The sequence below is a fragment of the Stylophora pistillata genome, chromosome 7 (genome assembly GCF_964205215.1).
Source record: "Stylophora pistillata chromosome 7, jaStyPist1.2, whole genome shotgun sequence".
NCBI classification, from domain to species: Eukaryota; Metazoa; Cnidaria; class Anthozoa; order Scleractinia; family Pocilloporidae; genus Stylophora; species Stylophora pistillata.
In genome coordinates this window covers 5,030,808-5,049,331 of record NC_142525.1, presented here as the reverse complement: position 1 = coordinate 5,049,331, position 18,524 = coordinate 5,030,808, and the positions used below count along the sequence as shown (strand labels likewise).

The 18,524-nt window shown below is 41.5% G+C and overlaps 2 protein-coding genes and 1 pseudogene across 4 annotated transcripts; all 3 read right to left on the bottom strand.

Annotated features, from left to right (window-relative positions):
• Positions 1 to 2,659: 2,659 nt before the first annotated feature.
• LOC111344109 (uncharacterized) lies at positions 2,660 to 17,332 on the bottom strand. 3 transcript variants are annotated; one of them, XM_022951313.2, is made up of 6 exons: positions 16,555 to 17,332; positions 15,551 to 15,658; positions 15,159 to 15,263; positions 14,709 to 14,804; positions 6,346 to 6,456; positions 2,660 to 5,665 (listed from the first exon to the last, which is right to left on the bottom strand). In XM_022951313.2, exons 1-6 carry the CDS (start codon positions 17,306 to 17,308, stop codon positions 3,549 to 3,551), a joined length of 3,291 nt encoding a protein of 1,096 aa, XP_022807048.2. In that variant the 5' UTR covers positions 17,309 to 17,332; the 3' UTR covers positions 2,660 to 3,548. The 3 variants fall into 3 exon arrangements, with proteins under 3 accessions (XP_022807048.2, XP_088583143.1, XP_022807050.2); XM_088727017.1 differs by having other exon boundaries at positions 15,159 to 15,203; positions 15,578 to 15,658; XM_022951315.2 differs by lacking the exon at positions 6,346 to 6,456.
• Positions 7,067 to 12,803, bottom strand: LOC148726315 (uncharacterized; annotated as a pseudogene).
• Positions 12,155 to 12,802, bottom strand: LOC148726316 (uncharacterized). Its single transcript, XM_088727097.1, has one exon. It carries the CDS (start codon positions 12,800 to 12,802, stop codon positions 12,155 to 12,157), a length of 648 nt encoding a protein of 215 aa, XP_088583223.1.
• Positions 17,333 to 18,524: the final 1,192 nt, after the last annotated feature.

Genomic DNA, 18,524 nt, shown 5'->3' with positions numbered 1-18,524 from the left:
TAAGTACTAGTAATACTCCTTGTCGCTCATTGCCAGGGAATACGGGTTAAGCTCCGGGCTCGTATACAGACTTAACTAACTCTACATAGGTTGTATGGTATATATTGCACGATGAACTAGACATTACTGCCAAAATGCGGATGTGATCATAGTCAGCGAAGAAGGGGAGGGGTGCTGCACGGGAGGCCTAGCCGCTCCCCTTCAAACAAAAACCCCAACCCTAATGCCGAAATTATCACTAGTGCAAGCATAAAAACTGGCATCATATCCGATCCGCTCAGAAAATGATGTGTCGTATGTCTTTTCTTGAACAGCGCATTAAAAGCAACGGGGTGAAGAGGCCAGGGAAGTTTGTCTCTGGTTCTTTATCCGAACTGACCTGAACCTCCCTCGCTTTCAATCCGCCGCTATCATCACGCGCCGTATCTCTGAGCATACAAAACCGTTAAGTTAGCAGGCCAGCGTGCGGGGTCCTCTCTCACAACTTTCCTGTTCGTAAGGTTCCGTCATTGAGAACCTGGCCACATACTAACGAGGAAAATATTTTGCCTTGCATGTTCAATTCAGTTGAGTTTGGTTCAAATTCAAGTTCAAATCAGTTTCGTCGGTTGACCTTTGCGCTCCGATGCCCTCGATAAAGTTGGTTGATTTCGAATTGCGGGTTCTTTATTTTCCATTTTATTCTTCTTTACTTGCATGCATTGTATCCACAGTTATGTTTCTCAGTTCGTGAGGGGGGTGGTATTTTTAAAAATCCTGCAATCTGATTAGTTCAGAGAGCGGGCAGTATCCTCCCATCCGGCCCGCTCTAAGTGGGCAGTATCCTTTGCAGAACATCTCTAGCTTCATTGCATTTTTTTATAAACATTTTGTTTTGTCGGCTGGACAGCATCATTAAGCAGAGACTTCGGTCACGACCTTCGGCCGATGAATAACATTAATTCTCTCTTTCTCAAATCACACAGGTTTACCGCAAAAAGTGATTTCTAAATAAAATTTTGGGGTACTAAATTGGTTTTTTAAAGAGATTAACACATGGCCTAAAAACCATTTGTAATTTAATCATCCTTCACAATAAGTAACTCAGAAAGTTAAGAGAAGAGGTATTTGCAGTCAATATTTACTTACGTGACTCACTCAATGAAAATCTGAATTCTCCAAAACAATTCCTTCGTTTGTGAAACGTCGAGCGAAGTTTTGAGATCTTCCATTAATATACTTTCGCTTATTCTTTGCAAGTCCTTGGAATTTGAAAATTTCTACTTTAAATCAACTATGATTAAATTTCACAGAAACCGAAGTAATTCGATGAGTGAAAGTCGCATTAAATCCCCTTGTGTTTAGCTAGAGAGAGCGTCTAAGCATCCTTATTCCATGGTGGTACTACAGGAATTTCCCCTTAAAATGTAGCTCTGTCCCGTAGCTTAAAATTAGAGGCCTGATGTTTGCTGTGCAAAACGCTTCCCCTTTCCATCCCCTACCTTTCTTCTTCTTTTTAATTCTATAACGCTCTCTCTTACTCAAAAGCTCTTAAAAATATTGTCTACTGAGGCTAATAAAGCAGATATCAATAATGGAAGACGGTAAAGGAGTAGAAATCAAAGTGGCTCCGAACCCCTAAAGAAGCAAAATGAATAATGCAGGGAGATAACGTCAAGTCCACTAAAATGACAAAACTTTTGGGCGAGAAAAGTTACGTTTTAGCCACAAGGTCTTCCCGCTCGAAGCACATTCACAATCACATATACACTCTGCAAACCTGGCGCACTGGATCGCACTTACCTTCTCGAACTCTGGCGGGAAAGGTTTTCAATTTCCTTTTTTCTTTTCCTTCCTTTTTCAAAAATAGCTATTTTCTTCTATTTTCTTCATTTTGCCGGAGCGCAACCATTTTGTTACGCAATCATCTGCATTTGAGAAGCCTACTACTGTTGCGCAGCTTAAGTCTTTCCTTTTCCTGTTATGACCACTCGGTTATAGCTTTCAGCCATTTCCTAGGTTAAAAAATTGCAGTGTTCGTCGACATAAAATGTGGGGTACCCTACGGCTATCCTTTTCTTTCAATTTTGTGCTTTACAGAAACAAATCCAATTTCCTGATACATCCTAGTTTTTAATATATATTTAGATATGAATAAAACATTCACTCCTTCCTTCTTTCCTTCGATTTCTATTGACTTTCTCAAATCCGCGGACCAGTATGTAAAGCGTTGGCAGTCGCATTCGCCCTGGTCAAAAAGGGTTTATTCAGGAAAGTGATTTATTTCAGTGGCAAGCCTTCTTATCAGTGGACCGTTTCTACACATCGACAGCGTATGATTTTTAGCTTGAAGTTCTTACTGTTAAACCAATTCAACGCTGTCCAATTGAAGTAGCGCCCTGTCAGTGATTGACCTAGACGTAACAGCACGACACGTACAAGTCGTATTTAAGCTACGGTTGTTAGGGAAAGACTTTGAGGTTGGTCCTCCTCAATTCGATTGAGGGAAAGCTGTCATAGTTTTTTTTTTCCTGTTAACCCTATCTGACACAAGTGATAACTTAGGGCTCAACAAAGGCTGGCATAATTTGAGTTCGAAATCGATCGACGTGCTGAACGAATCATCGAATGATTAATTTGCTCCAGATGATTTTTTAAACACAAGTATCGGAAAGGTAAACCCTGTCTTTCCCTATATATTTATTTAGACAAAAACATATCCGTTAAAAAGAAAAAAACTATCGATGATATGCACTGTGGAATTTGAACTCTCAACCTCTGGCTTTGCGGGCTACTAACCAGTCCGCTGCGCGACATCTACCAAATGGTCTCATATAATGGTCATCATATAATAATTACGAGTATCAGTCTGTACTTTACACTGAGTAATAAAAGAGTTGCAAATGACCATCAGTTTTCTCCTTATAATACTAAACATTACCAGCACATTATTACCAGTAAAATTCGTGAAAATCAAAGAACCGATCACCAAAGAGTAACGACTATAACCTATTACAAATTCTCATGGTCGATTGGAGAAAGAAAATCTGAGGCGACCTAATACTGAAAACAACCAACCAAAAAATATCCATCCAATTTCCAAACTCCGAGAGAACCTTTGAGCATTTCAAGTTATGCTCGCGCAGATATTCTCGCGGTTAACACGAGTGTCATGAATGAAGCATACTTTCTTTCAACGACCCCTTCAATACATATTACAGAGTAGAGGCTGAAATGAAGAGGTCGAAATAAAGTACTATAGTCTCCTGACCATAAACGTGTAAGCCTATCTGACAGCTCTAACAAAATTAAATAATCACAGAAAACAGATGTTGTATTAATCTTGTACTTACACTGGTATCACCAATAAAAGCTTATGAACATTTGCGCTGCTTGGTGCCAGGGTCATGAGTTACTGTTTATTCGTTACGTTATCGCTTTTCCTTTTTCCCCACAGGTCTTAAGACGGAATACACATTTTCTGAAAAAGTTCATCCGACTCAGTTAGAGATGGATGACACTCCTGCACAGCAATCACAGCAGCAGCACCAGAATCACTGATTCTCTTCTTAAAAAACATCCCCTCCTATCGCAGACATAAAATCATCCAGATGCTTTGTGAGGGCGGAAACACCAGCATAACCAATGCCATTATGGGACACATTCAGCGCTGTCAAAGTCATGTTTCCCGTTAAACATTCAGCTAGTGCAGCAATACCATCACCTCCTATTTCATTCCTAGACAAATCCAACTTTATCAGAGATTTATTGCATTTTAGAGACTCAGCCAGAGCAGCAGCACCAGCATCACCAATATAATTACCACTCAAACTCAACTCTGTTAAAGATTTATTCCCTTTCAAACACTCAGACAGAGCGGCAGCACCAGCATCAACAATGTTATTACCACCCAAATCCAACTCTGTCAGAGACGTATTAGTTAGTAGACACTCAGCCAGAGCAGCAGCACCAGCAACAGCAATCTCATTATTGGGCAAATCCAACTTTGCCAGAGATATATTATTCTTCAAACAATCAGCCAGAGCTGCAGCACCAGCATCACCAATCTTATTATGAGACAAATTCAACTGTGCCAGGGATGCATTTCTTTTCAAACCCTCAACCACAGTAGCAGTGAGATAATCACCAGCGTTACTACCTGAAAGTTTCAAAATCTTCACTGCTCTACCTGTTTTAAGAACGTTCGCTAACAAAACAGCGAAAGCTTTATCTATTCTTGTACCCGAAAGGTCAATGACTTCAATTTGAAGACAAGCGCCAAGCGCGCGGGCCAGTTTTTCATCACAACTGTTGTCATTTTTGCACTCATTAATGCCCTTAAAAGCAAAAGCCAAACCACCAGCTACGTGCTCCTCCTCCTCCTCGTTTAACTGTGTTGCCATACTTCTCACAAGGTTCTCTGCTGTTTCCTCATATCGTGCTGCCAGAATGCCAAATGTGAAAGGAAGCACTTCTTTCAGCTGATGGCGGTATCGTTCGTCAGCAGCTACGCTGTCCGTGCTTATTTCTTTCTTGATAATCTGACATCCGAGATTCAAAGCGGCGAAGAACTCTTGGAAAGTCCTGTGAAGAAAGCCATAGCGCCCAGTCGGTCTTAGTTTACTGCTTCCGGGCTGAAAGGAAAGAAATCCAAGTCCAGGTAAGTCACGTGCTTTATGTTTTTCAAGTTCCTCCTCGTCAAAGTCCAAGTTGTCTTCCAGTAAACCTTTCAAAGCTATCGAGCCAAGGTGTCTCAGCTGGCTTTCGTAAATTTGTACGAGGTCTTCGCGGGTTTCTGAAAGTTGTTTCTTTGCTCTGTATCTTCTTAGTATACACTCCACCATGACCATGTACAGCTTCGATCTGCTTTGAGGAAACCGGCCGTTAAAATCTTTCAAGACCAGGCATAAAACCGTACAGTTGAGAGGACTCGCTGCAAGGTCTTGAAGATTTCGATCATCGTGCAGCTGGACTAAAAGCCTGTTAGCCAAGGCCTTTTCCGTTTGGAAAAATTTGGTGATGAACCTTCTTGCATCTTCATCAGTAAATCCCTTGACTTCCAGAAGCATGTTACAGTATCTTCGAACTTTGACTCCAACTTCATGTCGTGCTGTAACAATCACGCGACATTTTGGCAGTACTCGGCCTTGAATAATTTCTGAAAACATTGGTACCTTAATCTCAGAAACTTCATCCAATCCATCGAGTACAAGGAGAACTTTGGATTGATTATGGCGAATGAAGTCGAAGAACCTCTTCTTTTGGTAATCATCGACATCTCGAGGTAGAAGTTGATCATCAATGGCTTCCCAAAGGCCAGACTGAACTTCACAACATTTGATCAAAAGAATTGTGAAGAATTTTCCGAAGCAATTTTTAGCTGCGCGTTTTTGAGTGGCCCAGTCAAAAACAACTTTGTGGCAGAAAGTTGTTTTCCCCACACCGGGCTTCCCTTCCACTAACACAACCCTTGGTTCCTCACAGCCTTCGTGTGGGTTAAACATCTCAGACATCCTGACTACTCGGTATGTGACTGTTCCCACCGTTTTCTTTGAGCTGATGACTTTAAGTTCGGTGTAGATGTCGTCAATAGAGAAACCAAAGTCCTCACACCAGGAAAACGGTGCCAACCAACCCTCGCGGACTTTGTAAAGCTGACGAATGCCATCAACAATCTCGGTGGAATCTAAAGGAAAAAAAGTCTTTGTAAGGTGTCTGCTCAAACTATCGAGAACGCCTCTCCAGATTTTCGCGGAACAATATAAAATAAAGTTTTAGATTGGCGTCACATGTCATATGCGTTCACGACAAATGATCAAATATGGAGATATGACGTCCGCGCGGCCGACTTTCAAAATTTTCAAGTCAGATTTCCCACTCCTTTCCGATCAAGTGAGACTTTCTCGAACTCAAAATAAAAAGTTAAAATGCTATAGAATACTTTGCTTGAAAAGTAATGGACACTCAAGTCTCAAGTTTAATAACCTTTAGAGTCACAGACACCACGAAAACTCTGAAGCGTTGCGAAATGTGGCTAACAATGAAAACCGACTTTTTACGAATTTCAAGCGAGGTCTAGCGACAATTTGAAGTTTCCAAGGCCCGGTAAATGTCATGTTGAGTAATGATATGTCCACAAACTATTTTTTAAGAGAAGATTTTCTGTCATAATGCAGTATCCCAAAGCTGCTCGCCCACCCTCGTCTCGTGCTTTTCTCCTGTTTTTGAACGCTGCCACCTTTGCAGCTCGACTTGTAAGTAGATTTGACGATGATATTTAATCCCTCGTGTGACAGTGCTCTGTTTCAATTAAAGATGACGGTATCCCACATAAAACTTTTTCAAAATTTGAAACATACATTTTGCCTTCCACCCATAGTTTCTTTTTGGTGGACGGCTGGCTCTGCACAGTCTTCAGCTTTTCTTTGAGGATTCCAATTTCACTTTCCAAACGCTCTGGATTGACTCTGGTGCGCTCTGAGAAACAAATTTGTCCTCAATTTATGTCCATTGTAATCAGTTTCTCTAAGTGTCTATGACAACAATTTTTGGCGTGTTTTCTGGTTGATAACTGTATTTCAAATTTGAAATAATCGACCTCAGCGCCTAGCGAGTTCTTCTTGACCATTGTTTTGTGCGTTGAAAGTTCGATTTGGCGGCCTAAGTGTCCACATTTAGTGCACGGCCAAAATGATCATATTACATTGCTGTGATGTAGAAAACTGTGAAGACACTTCGGCAACTAAGGTCGAGAAAGGAGAACTCAACAAGAGAGGACGAAAGTATTGTGTGGCTGGAGAGGCGAATAATGTTAACTAAAAGAATAATACACTTGCACCGGGTTTTTCAATACACGTCTCGCCAAAAGATGTAGCTGTATGACCAAAATGGACGCGTTTTGATCGTTGACATCGAGGAGATTTACTCTTCGAATTTTTCTTCTATAGGAGTTTGTTCGTACATCTAACAAGCCTATGAAATACTCAAAAAAAGAATCATGTCATGGGCACTTCAATAAATGCAGGAAAAGTACATTCAGCGCTCTAAAGCTAAATACATCACCTTGAATTGACAAACCTCCACGCTGTTCACCAGAAAAACATTTTATTCTATTTCACTCGATTATAAGACCAAACCTTAAGTGAACCACACTCTCCGAGAAAAAGAAGAAAACTTAATACGAACAGAATACTTAACTATAACTAATATATACGGAAATGGTCCATCGCAAATAGCACAAAAGGATTACAAAGTGCAAAGAATTCTAATGAACGTCATGATCCTACTGACTAACACGATTGTCTCCTGTTCACACACTAATAAGCGCAATTGTCTCCTGCTCATTCTCCCTCACGTTGATATGACATGGCATATCAATAAAACAATAATACCGATGATAAGGGGTGCCTTCGCAGTCACTACTAAACTGTCCAGAGGTTTCTGAAAGTATTCGTCCTCATCTCGATCATTTCCAAGTACGTTCATAACAGTTCGAGTGGCATAACTTGGTAACAGGCCTAAGGAGTTCTTCTTTTCCCACCTGCACTTTAGCGATTCTTACGTGCCCATCTTTTCCCAGATAGACTTCGACGATTCGACCAAGAGGCCAGTATCCTCGTGGTGTCGTAGGTGACATAACTAACACAACGTCATCAACTTTAATGTCTCGCCCGACGTGGAGCCACTTTCTTCTGACGTTCAGAGTGGGTAACCACTCCCGAATCCAACGATGCCTGATATGTCTAACTAGTTCCTGGACCCTTCTCCATCTCTTCTTTGGGTTGAATGTGGTCTCATCTACTGAATCTGGTGCAAACCGTCCTCCAACCTGCCCAAAGAGGAAATGATTCGGCGTTAGCGGGACATCATCTTCAGGATTAGCTGATTGATAGGTCAGTGGTCTGGAGTTTAGAAGTGCCTCCGCTCCAGTGAATGCTGTCATTAACTCTTCATCTGTGATGTCTACGTTGCCCAGGGTTGCATATACTGCACGTTTTGCGCCCTTGATCATAATCTCATGGGCTCCTCCAAAATGAGGTGCATGTGGGGGATTAGATTGCCATTTGATTCCTTGGTTTGCAGTCGATTTAGCAATCTTCTCTTGATCAAGCTCCTTGACCAAATCGCTTAACTCCCTATTACCTCCAACGAGATTACCCCCATTGTCGCATAACATCTCTCTTGGAAGCCCCCTCCGATTGACCATTCTGTAGAAGGCATTGAGGAACGCATCAGTGTCAAGTGCATAGGCCATTTCCACGTTGACTGCTCGGGACGCCAAACAGGTAAACAAACACAGGTAACGTTTCTGCCGACGTGCCCTTCTTCCCTGCACAGTAATAAATGGTCCACCATAATCCACGGCAGTCTGTGCAAATGCTCTCAAGGAATATCGGAGTCTAATCTGTGGGAGGGGAGCCATAATTTGTTTTGCAGCCTTAGCTTTTCTTCTTCGGCATTCGTTGCACTCCTTCTCCCATTCACAAATTTCTTCACGACCTGAAATGATCCAGAAGCGTGTTGATAAAGCCGCCAGCAATTAATTCCTTCCACCCGCGTGATTGTCTTTTTCGTGATAATGTTTGACAATGAGCTTCGACACATAGCTCTTTCGAGGCAAGATTATCGGGAAACAGGCATCCTGTGGTAAATTCTGCATGCCTAAGGCAGCGATCGCACCTCATTTGGCCTTCCTCATCTAGCCATGGTTGTAGGCCAAGCAACTTGCTCTTTTTTGGTAACTCTCGTCGCTGAAGTGCCATATACTCAATGGGAAATGCCTTCCTCTGTGCATCTTTAATCACTTGAATTGCAATATCTTCAATCTCCTCCACGTTTAAGTCTCCTCTCTCTCTGTTGGGACTTCTACAGTTATCTACGAAACGATGAACCCATGCTTGAATTCTTATCAACTTTGTCCAACTTGAGAAACGTTTTGGATCGAGACGCCATAGCTGACCATCTTCATGAAGTGAAGTCATTGTCCAATTTTCGTTATTTCGGCCTGTTTGTGAACTTCCTGGAGTTGCTTTCTTGATTTCCGTTGCTTCCTAAACCTTTTCGGTGTCAATTTGATTCTTAGGCCAGTGTGACTCTTCCTTTTGAAGGAAATCTGAGCCACTCCACCACTTTCTCTCCTTAGCCATGTCTGATACTCTCATACCCCTTGTAGTAAAGTCAGCAGGATTCTCTTTGGTTGGCAAGAAATGCCACTCCTTGGGATTTGTTAGGCTTTGAATTTCTCCCACTCGGTTTGCTACGAAAGGTTTATATCTCCGACTTCTACCTTTTATCCACCACAGGACATTCATGCTATCGGACCAGAAGACTGCTTGACCCAATGCCCCGCTGTAAACTTTGGAAATTGACTTGGTCAACCTTACGCCTAGGATTGCTGCCATCAGCTCCAAACGAGGTATACTTGTTGCCGCAAGTGGTGCTACTCTTGACTTGGCTGCAACTAGTCGACTGGATACTAATCCACTCTTGTAGATAACCCTCGAATAGACAACAGCACCATATGCATCTTATGACGCATCTACAAAGGTATGTAAGGTTTCTGACACCAAAACTTCTTGGCCAAACCGTAAACATCTGGGAATCTTGATCGTTGGTAACTCTTCTAACTCACCGAACCATTCTTGAGACTTGTGGATCAACTCCCTTGGGCATAACTCGTCCCATTCAAGTCCTGCCACCCACATCTCCTGCATCATGACCTTGGCCCCAATTGTAAATGGCGTCAAAAAACCAACTGGGTCAAATAATATAGCGATTCTCTTCAGAAAATTCCATTTAGTGAGTTGAGAGTTTTCTTCGAGCGAATTTGCTGTGAACGTGAACACGTCTTCTTCTGGAAGCCACCTGATTCCCAGAGTCTTCACTGTTGGTAGGGGGTCCTTGTTGATGTCTACCTCGGATGCTCTGTCCTCGATCGGTATCTTTTTTAGAACCTGGGGTGAATTGGACAACTATTTACGAGCGTGCATTCCTGCCTTGCTCCACAGCTTATCTAACTCCTTGAATAACTCCATACCCTGACTGTCGTCCAACACCGAGTCCATACTGTCATCCATATACGTTGACTTTAATACAGTCTCTGAAGCTAAAGGGTAGCTCATCCTTGTACTTCTCAGCATGTGTTTGGGAGACAAATTGAGCTTGGAAGGGTGATAAGTTAATTCCAAACACGACTCGGTTGAACTCGTACTCTTCTGGTTTTCTCAGCTGATCCAAAGATCTCCATACGAACCGTTGAAATGATCGGTCCTTAGGTGCAACTTCAATTCTCAAATACATCTCAGCGATATCACAAATGAGTGCAACAGGGTGTCTTCTGAATCGACGTAAAACGTCGTTTAAATCTCTCTGCAATTTCGGTCCTTGATAAATGACGTCATTGAGGGAGATTCCTCCAAACTTCGCAGAGGCATCAAACACGATGCGAGTCTTTCTTGTGGTTCTGTCCAGTCTCACAACAGGAAAGTGTGGAAGGTACCATTTCCTCGCAGGTTTTTCTTCGGCTGGGTCGACTTTACAAATGTAGCCCTTCTCCAAATATTGAGTGATGCTTTCCGTGTAGGCTGCTGCGATCTCTGGATTCTTCAGTAAACGTTTCTCCGTGTTGTACAATCTCCGAAGGGCCATGTCATAATTGTCTGGTAGGTTAGAAACGTCTTGCTTCCATGGAAGTGCTACTTGGTATCTTCCATCCCAATACTTAAGGGACTTTTCCACCTGTTCTAATGCACATTGTTCATCAGGATTTAGAAGGGGTCGCTTATGTGATGTGCTAGGATTCTCTATCTCCCAGAATTGTCATAGTAAACTACTAATTTCGCCTGTGTCTCACTGTTCTAGTACAAAGTAGGTGTGTGCAAAGCTTGACTGATAGGCATCTCCTTCAAACCCACTAACTGTTCCTGTACATGTCCATCCCAATGGCGTAAGTCTTGCTACTGGTTCCCTGGGTTGCCCCCAAACATCCTTGAACGAGTAGTGTAGTTCAGCATAATCACCTCCAATCAACAAGTCTACTATTGGACCAATGCCTGGGTTTGGAAACTGTATCCCTTTCAAGTAGGTACAATTTACTGCATACTTTCCCCAGTCAATAACTTTCATGTTTCCTGTGACTCGATCGGCTGTGAATGCACTTATCATAACTTTCACATTTCCATCCAAACTTTCCAACTCGACCTCAACTGGCATAGTCTCGAAGGTTTCAATCTGTCCATTTAGAACACTCACAGTTACACTTTGAGGATGCCCTTGAAGTTTAAGCTCAGCGGCTACGTAAGCATTTAAATACGTCTTCGTTGAAGCATCATCCAGCAATGCGTTCACTTTAATTCTGCGATAGCCGTTCTTCAGAAACACTGGTAGTGTGCGCAAGGCCACAAATCTAGGTTGCACAATCTGTGAAGTCAATGTGGTGTGAGACCTCTCTGTTGCCTGCTCAACTGGGTTTTGGGGAAGAGTAAGAGTCATTTCATTAATCGTTTCGCTCTCTGCGAGGACCTGGGAACCACCTGATGCTCCTTGTTCCACATCACAGCGGTCAGGAGAGTTCACCTCTTCACTTCGATCTGGTGCTACAAGGTCTCTATGCAATAATTGGTTGTGAGTGTTCTCACAATTATTTATCCCGCAAATTCTCGATCTAACGCACGTTTCTCCATTATGATCTCCTAAGCAACGATAACACAGTTTAAGGCTCTTGGCAGCTTCCCATCTCTTTGGAAGGCTCATAGCCTTGAACCTGTCACAGCGCCAAACTCCATGATGACCACCCACCGCAAACTTTACAAGGTCGAAATCCAACTCCTCTCTCATTTCCTGAAGATTTCTGCGCGTTACCGAAAAAGGTCACTCCACCGTCCTTCTTAAGTCCTTTCTTACTCAAACCATGAATTGTTTCCGATGCTACTGTCTGAAATTCTGCTTCCTGGATGACGAACTCCATCAACGTTTCCAATAACTGCCAACGGCCATTTTTATGAATCCACCGGTGATAATGCGCTAACATTTCTTCTGTCAATTTCTTACACAAACTGAGGTACAGTGATCCGCTTCCTAATTCATCATGCTGCCCAGCTTCCTTCAGGTTTACTACAGTAACATCTAAAAAATCTGCAAGTCTCTCGAGGTCCCTTGCATTTCCAGGCGAAGTGGGTTAAAGTTCTCCAATTCTTCCAAATGCGAGGCAACCCTGACACCGTTTGCCGCCAAATTTTCGTTCCAATCTTTCTTTTGCCGTTTCATAAGCCGTCGCAGAGTAGCCCAAAGGTTCCACGACCTTTAATGCTTCCCCAGATAAATATTGACGTAACTGAAGCAATTTATACTCTGGTGTAGCAGGTGCCTTATCCACACACGCCATGAAAGCCATTTTCCAACCCTCATACAATCTTTTATCACCAGTGAATACGGAAATTGAAACACGCTTAAGCTGATTCCACATATCCTTACCAAGCGATGGCGTTGAACGACCTTCTTCCAAATTGTTCGAAGAAATTTTTCTTGTTTCCAGTCCTTTGAACTCCGACTCTCTCAAATTTTGAAGTTCCCCATCAACAAATAAATGACTTCGATACTGGTGATGTAATTCTTCCAAATTTTCTTTGCCACGAGCGCTATCTTGTTCTCGCTTAATTTGCTCCTCTAGAGTTTGCTTTTCCACGCTTTTCCTTAAGACGTTTTCTTCGACTTGACGTCCACGAGTATTTTCTGATGCGTCAGTTGCCAAACTCGATAGTTCTTCCTTCTGATTGTCTTGAGCCTTGTCATGAGCCTCGGAAAATTCCACTTCTGATCTGTCCATTTCATCGGTGAGCTTTTTGCGTTTCTCTTTCTATTTGCAGCTCAAATATTCTTGAGATAATTCTTCCATTGTTGACATTGCGCGTTCTTGCACTTCACAGAGCTTTTGACAAACCGCCTTGACTTCCCACCGACTCGGATAATCCTCTTCATCTAGAAGGCTCAACAACTTGTTCTTTATCCTAGTGAAAGCTGATTTATCCTTTGCCTTTTGCTGCTTTAAATTTTCGGTACGGTCCTCCTCTTCGTCCATCGCTTCGTTGTGCTTCCCGTCCACTGACATAATTAGAACCTCGCTCTGCTACCATTAAATGTTCACCGAAAAAACATTTTATTCTATTTCACTCGATTATAAGACCAAACCTTAAGCGAACCACACTCTCCGAGAAAAAGAAGAAAACTTAAAACGAACAGAATACTATACTGTAACTAATATACGAAAGACACCCCGAAACAAACAACAAACAGCACCAGGTCAAAATTGGATCAAGATTACACTCATTCCCTCAATCACATTGACAACATATGTGGCTCCTCCTCTTCAAGGGGGTAGTACCCACTAAAAAACACGATCAGCATTTTTTAAGCGAATTATCTTTCTTAGGTTTGAATAAATTAGGAAAAAAGGAAAACCAATTTTTTTCATGTTCGATTAGAGAACCAAACATTATAGGACACATTTACCAGAAATCCCTACAGGATTGCAATTCAATTCTTTTATCTTTATCTCAGAACAAGTCCTTATTCTTATTCAAGTCCTTATTCTTCCTTATTCAGGAAGTTTGGAAAAATACATAGGACTTTAGTCTGGACTTTTTGCACCGAAATGTGGTACAGCAATCCTTGTGTGAACGTGTCTTACCATTTCTTGTGAATTCACAAAACAAAACACATGACTGTGAGCCAAAGCTAGGTTTTGCCCTAAATGTCCGGCATAAATAATTATCATTCACCACTTTTTTCTAACCCACTTTTTGGCGTGATCTAGTAAGGGGCTAACATAGCGAGAGTATCCTTATGAGTCTTGGAAAAAACTGTCGAGACGAGCACTTCTTAAGCAGTAGTGAAATTAGGCTTACACAAAAAAGGCCTGCCCAGGATTTGCACCCATGACCCCTGCAACACTGGTGCAGTGCTCTTCTAACAGCAGTTCATATGTGATTTCCATATATTCGAATCCCACAGAGGCCTGAAATTTTTTGTAAGCCTTATTGTCACTACTGCTTAGGATGTGTTCATTACTGCGAAGATCGCTTTCATATTCACTTGTTAAACCGCAGTTCACATATATGATTTTCAGATATTCAGTCATTGATAATGAACTGTACCCCTCTTTTAACAAGCCATTGCTACCGCGTAAAATGTCTCAATGCACAAATTTACTGCGACGATTTATACGCTTTCATTAACTTTTAAGTTTTTTTTGTTTGGTCGGTGGCTAATGTAGCATAAGATTTCCTTTGAAACTACTTAAACTTTTCTGATTCCTGTGACTGCAAACACGTACATTTGTAGCTTGAATTTAGTCGCACCTTTGAGTTTCTAACTTGGTAACATTACGAAAAAAAACGATAATTTGGGAGAGGTTTATCTTTCATGTTTGGCAGACCATCATATCAGTTTTCTAGTAAAGTATATGTCGGTCAATAAATATCAATTGACAATATTTCATATGTAACATGTAACGCACGAATGTGGCGTGCAGATTGCTTATCTTTCTTCATGATCTAAGCTGTAAGTGTTAGCTGTCACTTCTCAATCATTTATTCTTTGAAGTATTCCACGTTCATATTTTAACCTACCTTCCTCTGAATATTTATTGGCTCCTAGGTATTTGCCTACAACAGTATTATAATTCTTGTGGAAAATTTGACCATAATGCGCTCTAACCGTGCAGAGTTGTTTACCTCCATTCCTCGTGTCATCTACCATAAGGGAGTCGAATTTTTCTTCAAGGTATTGTATCTTACTTTTCATCTGTTGCGACTCTTGTCTGCTTTGCTCTGATGATAAAGGGGTAATGTTTAAGTCAGTTTTGAAAATAGGGACCTGCGGATGAAGATCAATGAATCAAGGAAGCCCTTCCACCAAAGTTATAAGAAAATTGCTTAATTGTGCTGCGGTAAAAACTCAGAAACAGGAATGTGGCGCACAGTTTGCTTATCTTTCTTCACGATCTAAGTTGTAAGTGTTAGCTGTCACTTCTCAATCATTTATCCTTTGAAGTATTCCATGATCATATTTTAACATAACTTTCTCTGAATATTTATTGGCTTCTAGGTATTTGTCATCAACAGTATAGTAATTCTTGTAGAAAATTTGACCATAATGCGCTCGAACTGTGCAGAGTTGTTTACCTGTATTCCTCATTGAGGAGTCAACCTTTTCTTGAGAGTCTTGCATCTCACTTTTCATCTGTTGCATCTCACTTTTTATCTGTTGCACCTCTTGTCTGATTTGCTCTGATGATAAAGGGGTAATGTTTAAGTCAGTTTTGAAAATAGGGACATGCAGATGAAGATCAAGGAATCAAGGAAGCCCTTCCACCAAAGTTATAGGAAAATTACTTAATTGTGCTGCGGTAAAAACTCAGCAACAGGAATGTGGTGCGCAGTTTGCTTACCTTTCTTCACGATCTAAGTTGTAAGTATTAGCTGTCGCTTCTCAATCATTTATCCATTGAAGTATTCCATGTTCATATTTTAACGTAACTTCCTCTAATGCGCTCTAACTGTGTAGAGTTGTTTACCTCTATTCCTCATTGAGGAGTCTTGCAGCTCACTTTTTATCTGCTGCATCCTACTTTTCATCTGTTGCATCTGACTTTCCACCTGTTGCACCTCTTGTCTGATTTGCTCTGATGATAAAGGGGTAATGTTTAAGTCAGTTTTGAAAATAGGGACATGCAGATGAATGTCAAGGAATCAAAGAAGCCCTTCCACCACAGTTATCGAATGGGTTTTCTCGTTCAACTCCTTCCTTCCTTTCTCCTTCCTCCCATAGTTTAGATACATTAAGGTGGGCTGTGGTCAAGGAGACTCCTTGCTGCTCCTGACATGAGAAGCCACTTCCACCCTGGGCAGCTACCTCTTCTTTTGAGGCAACTACCCCATCGCACTACTTGCTGGGTATTCAGTTTAAAGTAAGAAAGTGTTGCAGCAAAATGTAAGCTCAAGTGGTGCACAGAAAACCCTTTTTGACTTCTATTCGATCACAAATCTGTCTGACCTTTTTGCACTGAAACATGCCAGTTTGAGTAGCTCAGTGGTGGTACTGCAATCCTAATGTCAGCGTGTCGTACACGCCCCTTTTTCGGGACCTACTCTTACACGATGAGCAAGTTACAGCTGTACGTCCAATTTCCAAGATTGAAATTTTCCACATACAACACCTGTAAAATGTGCACTCCATACCTTGTTCAAGATCTTTAAAATTTGTTTGAATCAGGACATGCAACATTGTCATAGGTGAGGGGTAGGGGAGGGGAAGCACCATACATCAACAGTCTTCATACTATTGCACTAGCTCTGATCTCACTACTGCCAGACCTTATCTCAAATTGTGCCCCAGGAAGCGACTACCTATAAGAGTATTACTCGTACTCTTAGAGAGAGGGCCATTCCATTGTATTTAACTTTCCCTACAATTCTTCACTGAATAAGAGCCAAAGCAGAGTTTTTCTTAAAATGTCAATGTAGCATAATTAACTGTCATTCTTTGCCTTTTGAATTTTTTGTTGGCTATAACATGTACCTTTCATCTCTCTGAACATTTCGTTGAATTGCTTCATCTCCTTTAGCAGCTGCTTGTGGCATACTCCTGTGCCAGTTTCTTTAATATATCCTTCATGTTGCCTCCACAGCTTTGGCAGCCTCCTGTAGTATTCTTTTGTATCAGTTTCTTTGATATTGTCATCATCTTGCTTCCACTGCTTTAGCAGCTGCGTGTAGTGGTCTTTTGTTTCAAGGTCCATGCACTCATTCTTAAGCTTACTGATTGCAACTCCATAACCTGCTCCTGCGAGTCCTAATATGGCACTGCTGATATCTTGCCAGTAGCTGTTGAATTGTGTATCATCCACAGAGGCTTCGCTGGCATGGCCGTACACAGTATTGCGGTAGTACTTCAGCCTGGCTATGTTGGCCTCCTTACTCATATCTGTAGGTGGGGGAAGACTGTCCCATCCAGTGCTGGGAGGAACCAACCCACAGATATTCCTCAGTAGCACCACCAGTAACACGATGTCAAAGTCTGCTGATGAAACAGATGATGGAACATTTGGATACAGCTTCCCCCATTGTGTCGGATTCAAAACTCTCTTCTTCTTCAGAAACTGTAGTTTTGCATGCACTGGCTGATGCGTCAAAACTAAATGAAGACTCGTTGGAGGGTGTATGGCATCAAAAGTGTCTCTCAAGGCTTGGGATCCAACATCCACCACAAGACGACACAGTCTAGCAAAGTTGAATGTCTCATTAGTAGATGATGGTAAAACAGCTGATGCCATGTCCTGTAGTAAAGATCGATATATCCAGTGTTAGTCTTTACAGAGTGAAACTTTTTTTTAAACAGCCACGGTGGGGTACTGGAGATTCTGATCTGTAGCTCATTAAGTATTATTCTTACTTATCTTAAAGAAAGGACACTGACTGTAGCATAGCTGGTGGCTTTCATTTGAGTACATAAGCAGGACAGGCTAATAACGGCTGACATTTTGAGCACTCTACCAAATCATTCTGGTGTATTCCAATAGGTATTTGAATAAGTTCAACTCACTTAGACATTTGAGGAATGAACAACTGCAATACATTGTTTTATTTCCTGCTGGAGCCAGTTTCTCAAAGGTCCCAGTAACTTAACGGGCCCATAAGGCTGTTCTGTTTTTATTAAAGATGAGGGTTTCTAAAGTTTTGAAAATCATACAATACAACTATCAGCTAGAAAAAAAAAATGGACTGGTTAGGTTGCCAATGCCAGCTCTCTATCGTTATTTTAAAATACGGTTTTGGGCCCGTTAAGTTACCTAGACTTTTGAAGAATGGGTCCCTGGTAATTAATTACAAAATTTCCTATTAAAAACAATTAGCCACAAAACTAAACGAATCTAGGAAAGAAGCTGAATGGTAATTACATTTCTTTCTAGAATGGGTGGCCTTTATATCAGAGCCAATGATTAGAGGCTAACACTCAAAACACCAGCCTTGCGAATTCTCTTCCAATTATCATTATCACCTCAGTTGATAAAACTAGATTATCTAGCAATTATCACAATGACCAAAACTTCTGATCTGTCTCGTTTCTCCATTGCTCAAAATCAAATATGGCTGCGTTCCTTGTGCATCAGCTCTCTCGATCACTGAAGATGAACCCGAAGAGGAACTACTTGAATCACTCGAGTCAGACGCCATTACAATCGCTCGAATGTTTTTCGATTCTCCTTTCTGTCACTGATCACGTGATTAAAAAGGAGCAAGTTCAACTTCCGGTCTTTGAATTGAGTGAATTTTGCACTTTTACACCTAGGACTTCGACCGAATGAAAGGTTTTAGGGAATTTTTTCGTCCTCCAATGGTTGTTTTGATAAAAGATCTACATTTAAATTAAATGGCACAATTCTAGGAGAAAACTCCAATCTATCTATAGACCTACCAATGTGTGTGCGCGCGTGCACGCACGCACAGACACGCACATTAAAAATGTATAAACAGAAATTCAGAGTTAAA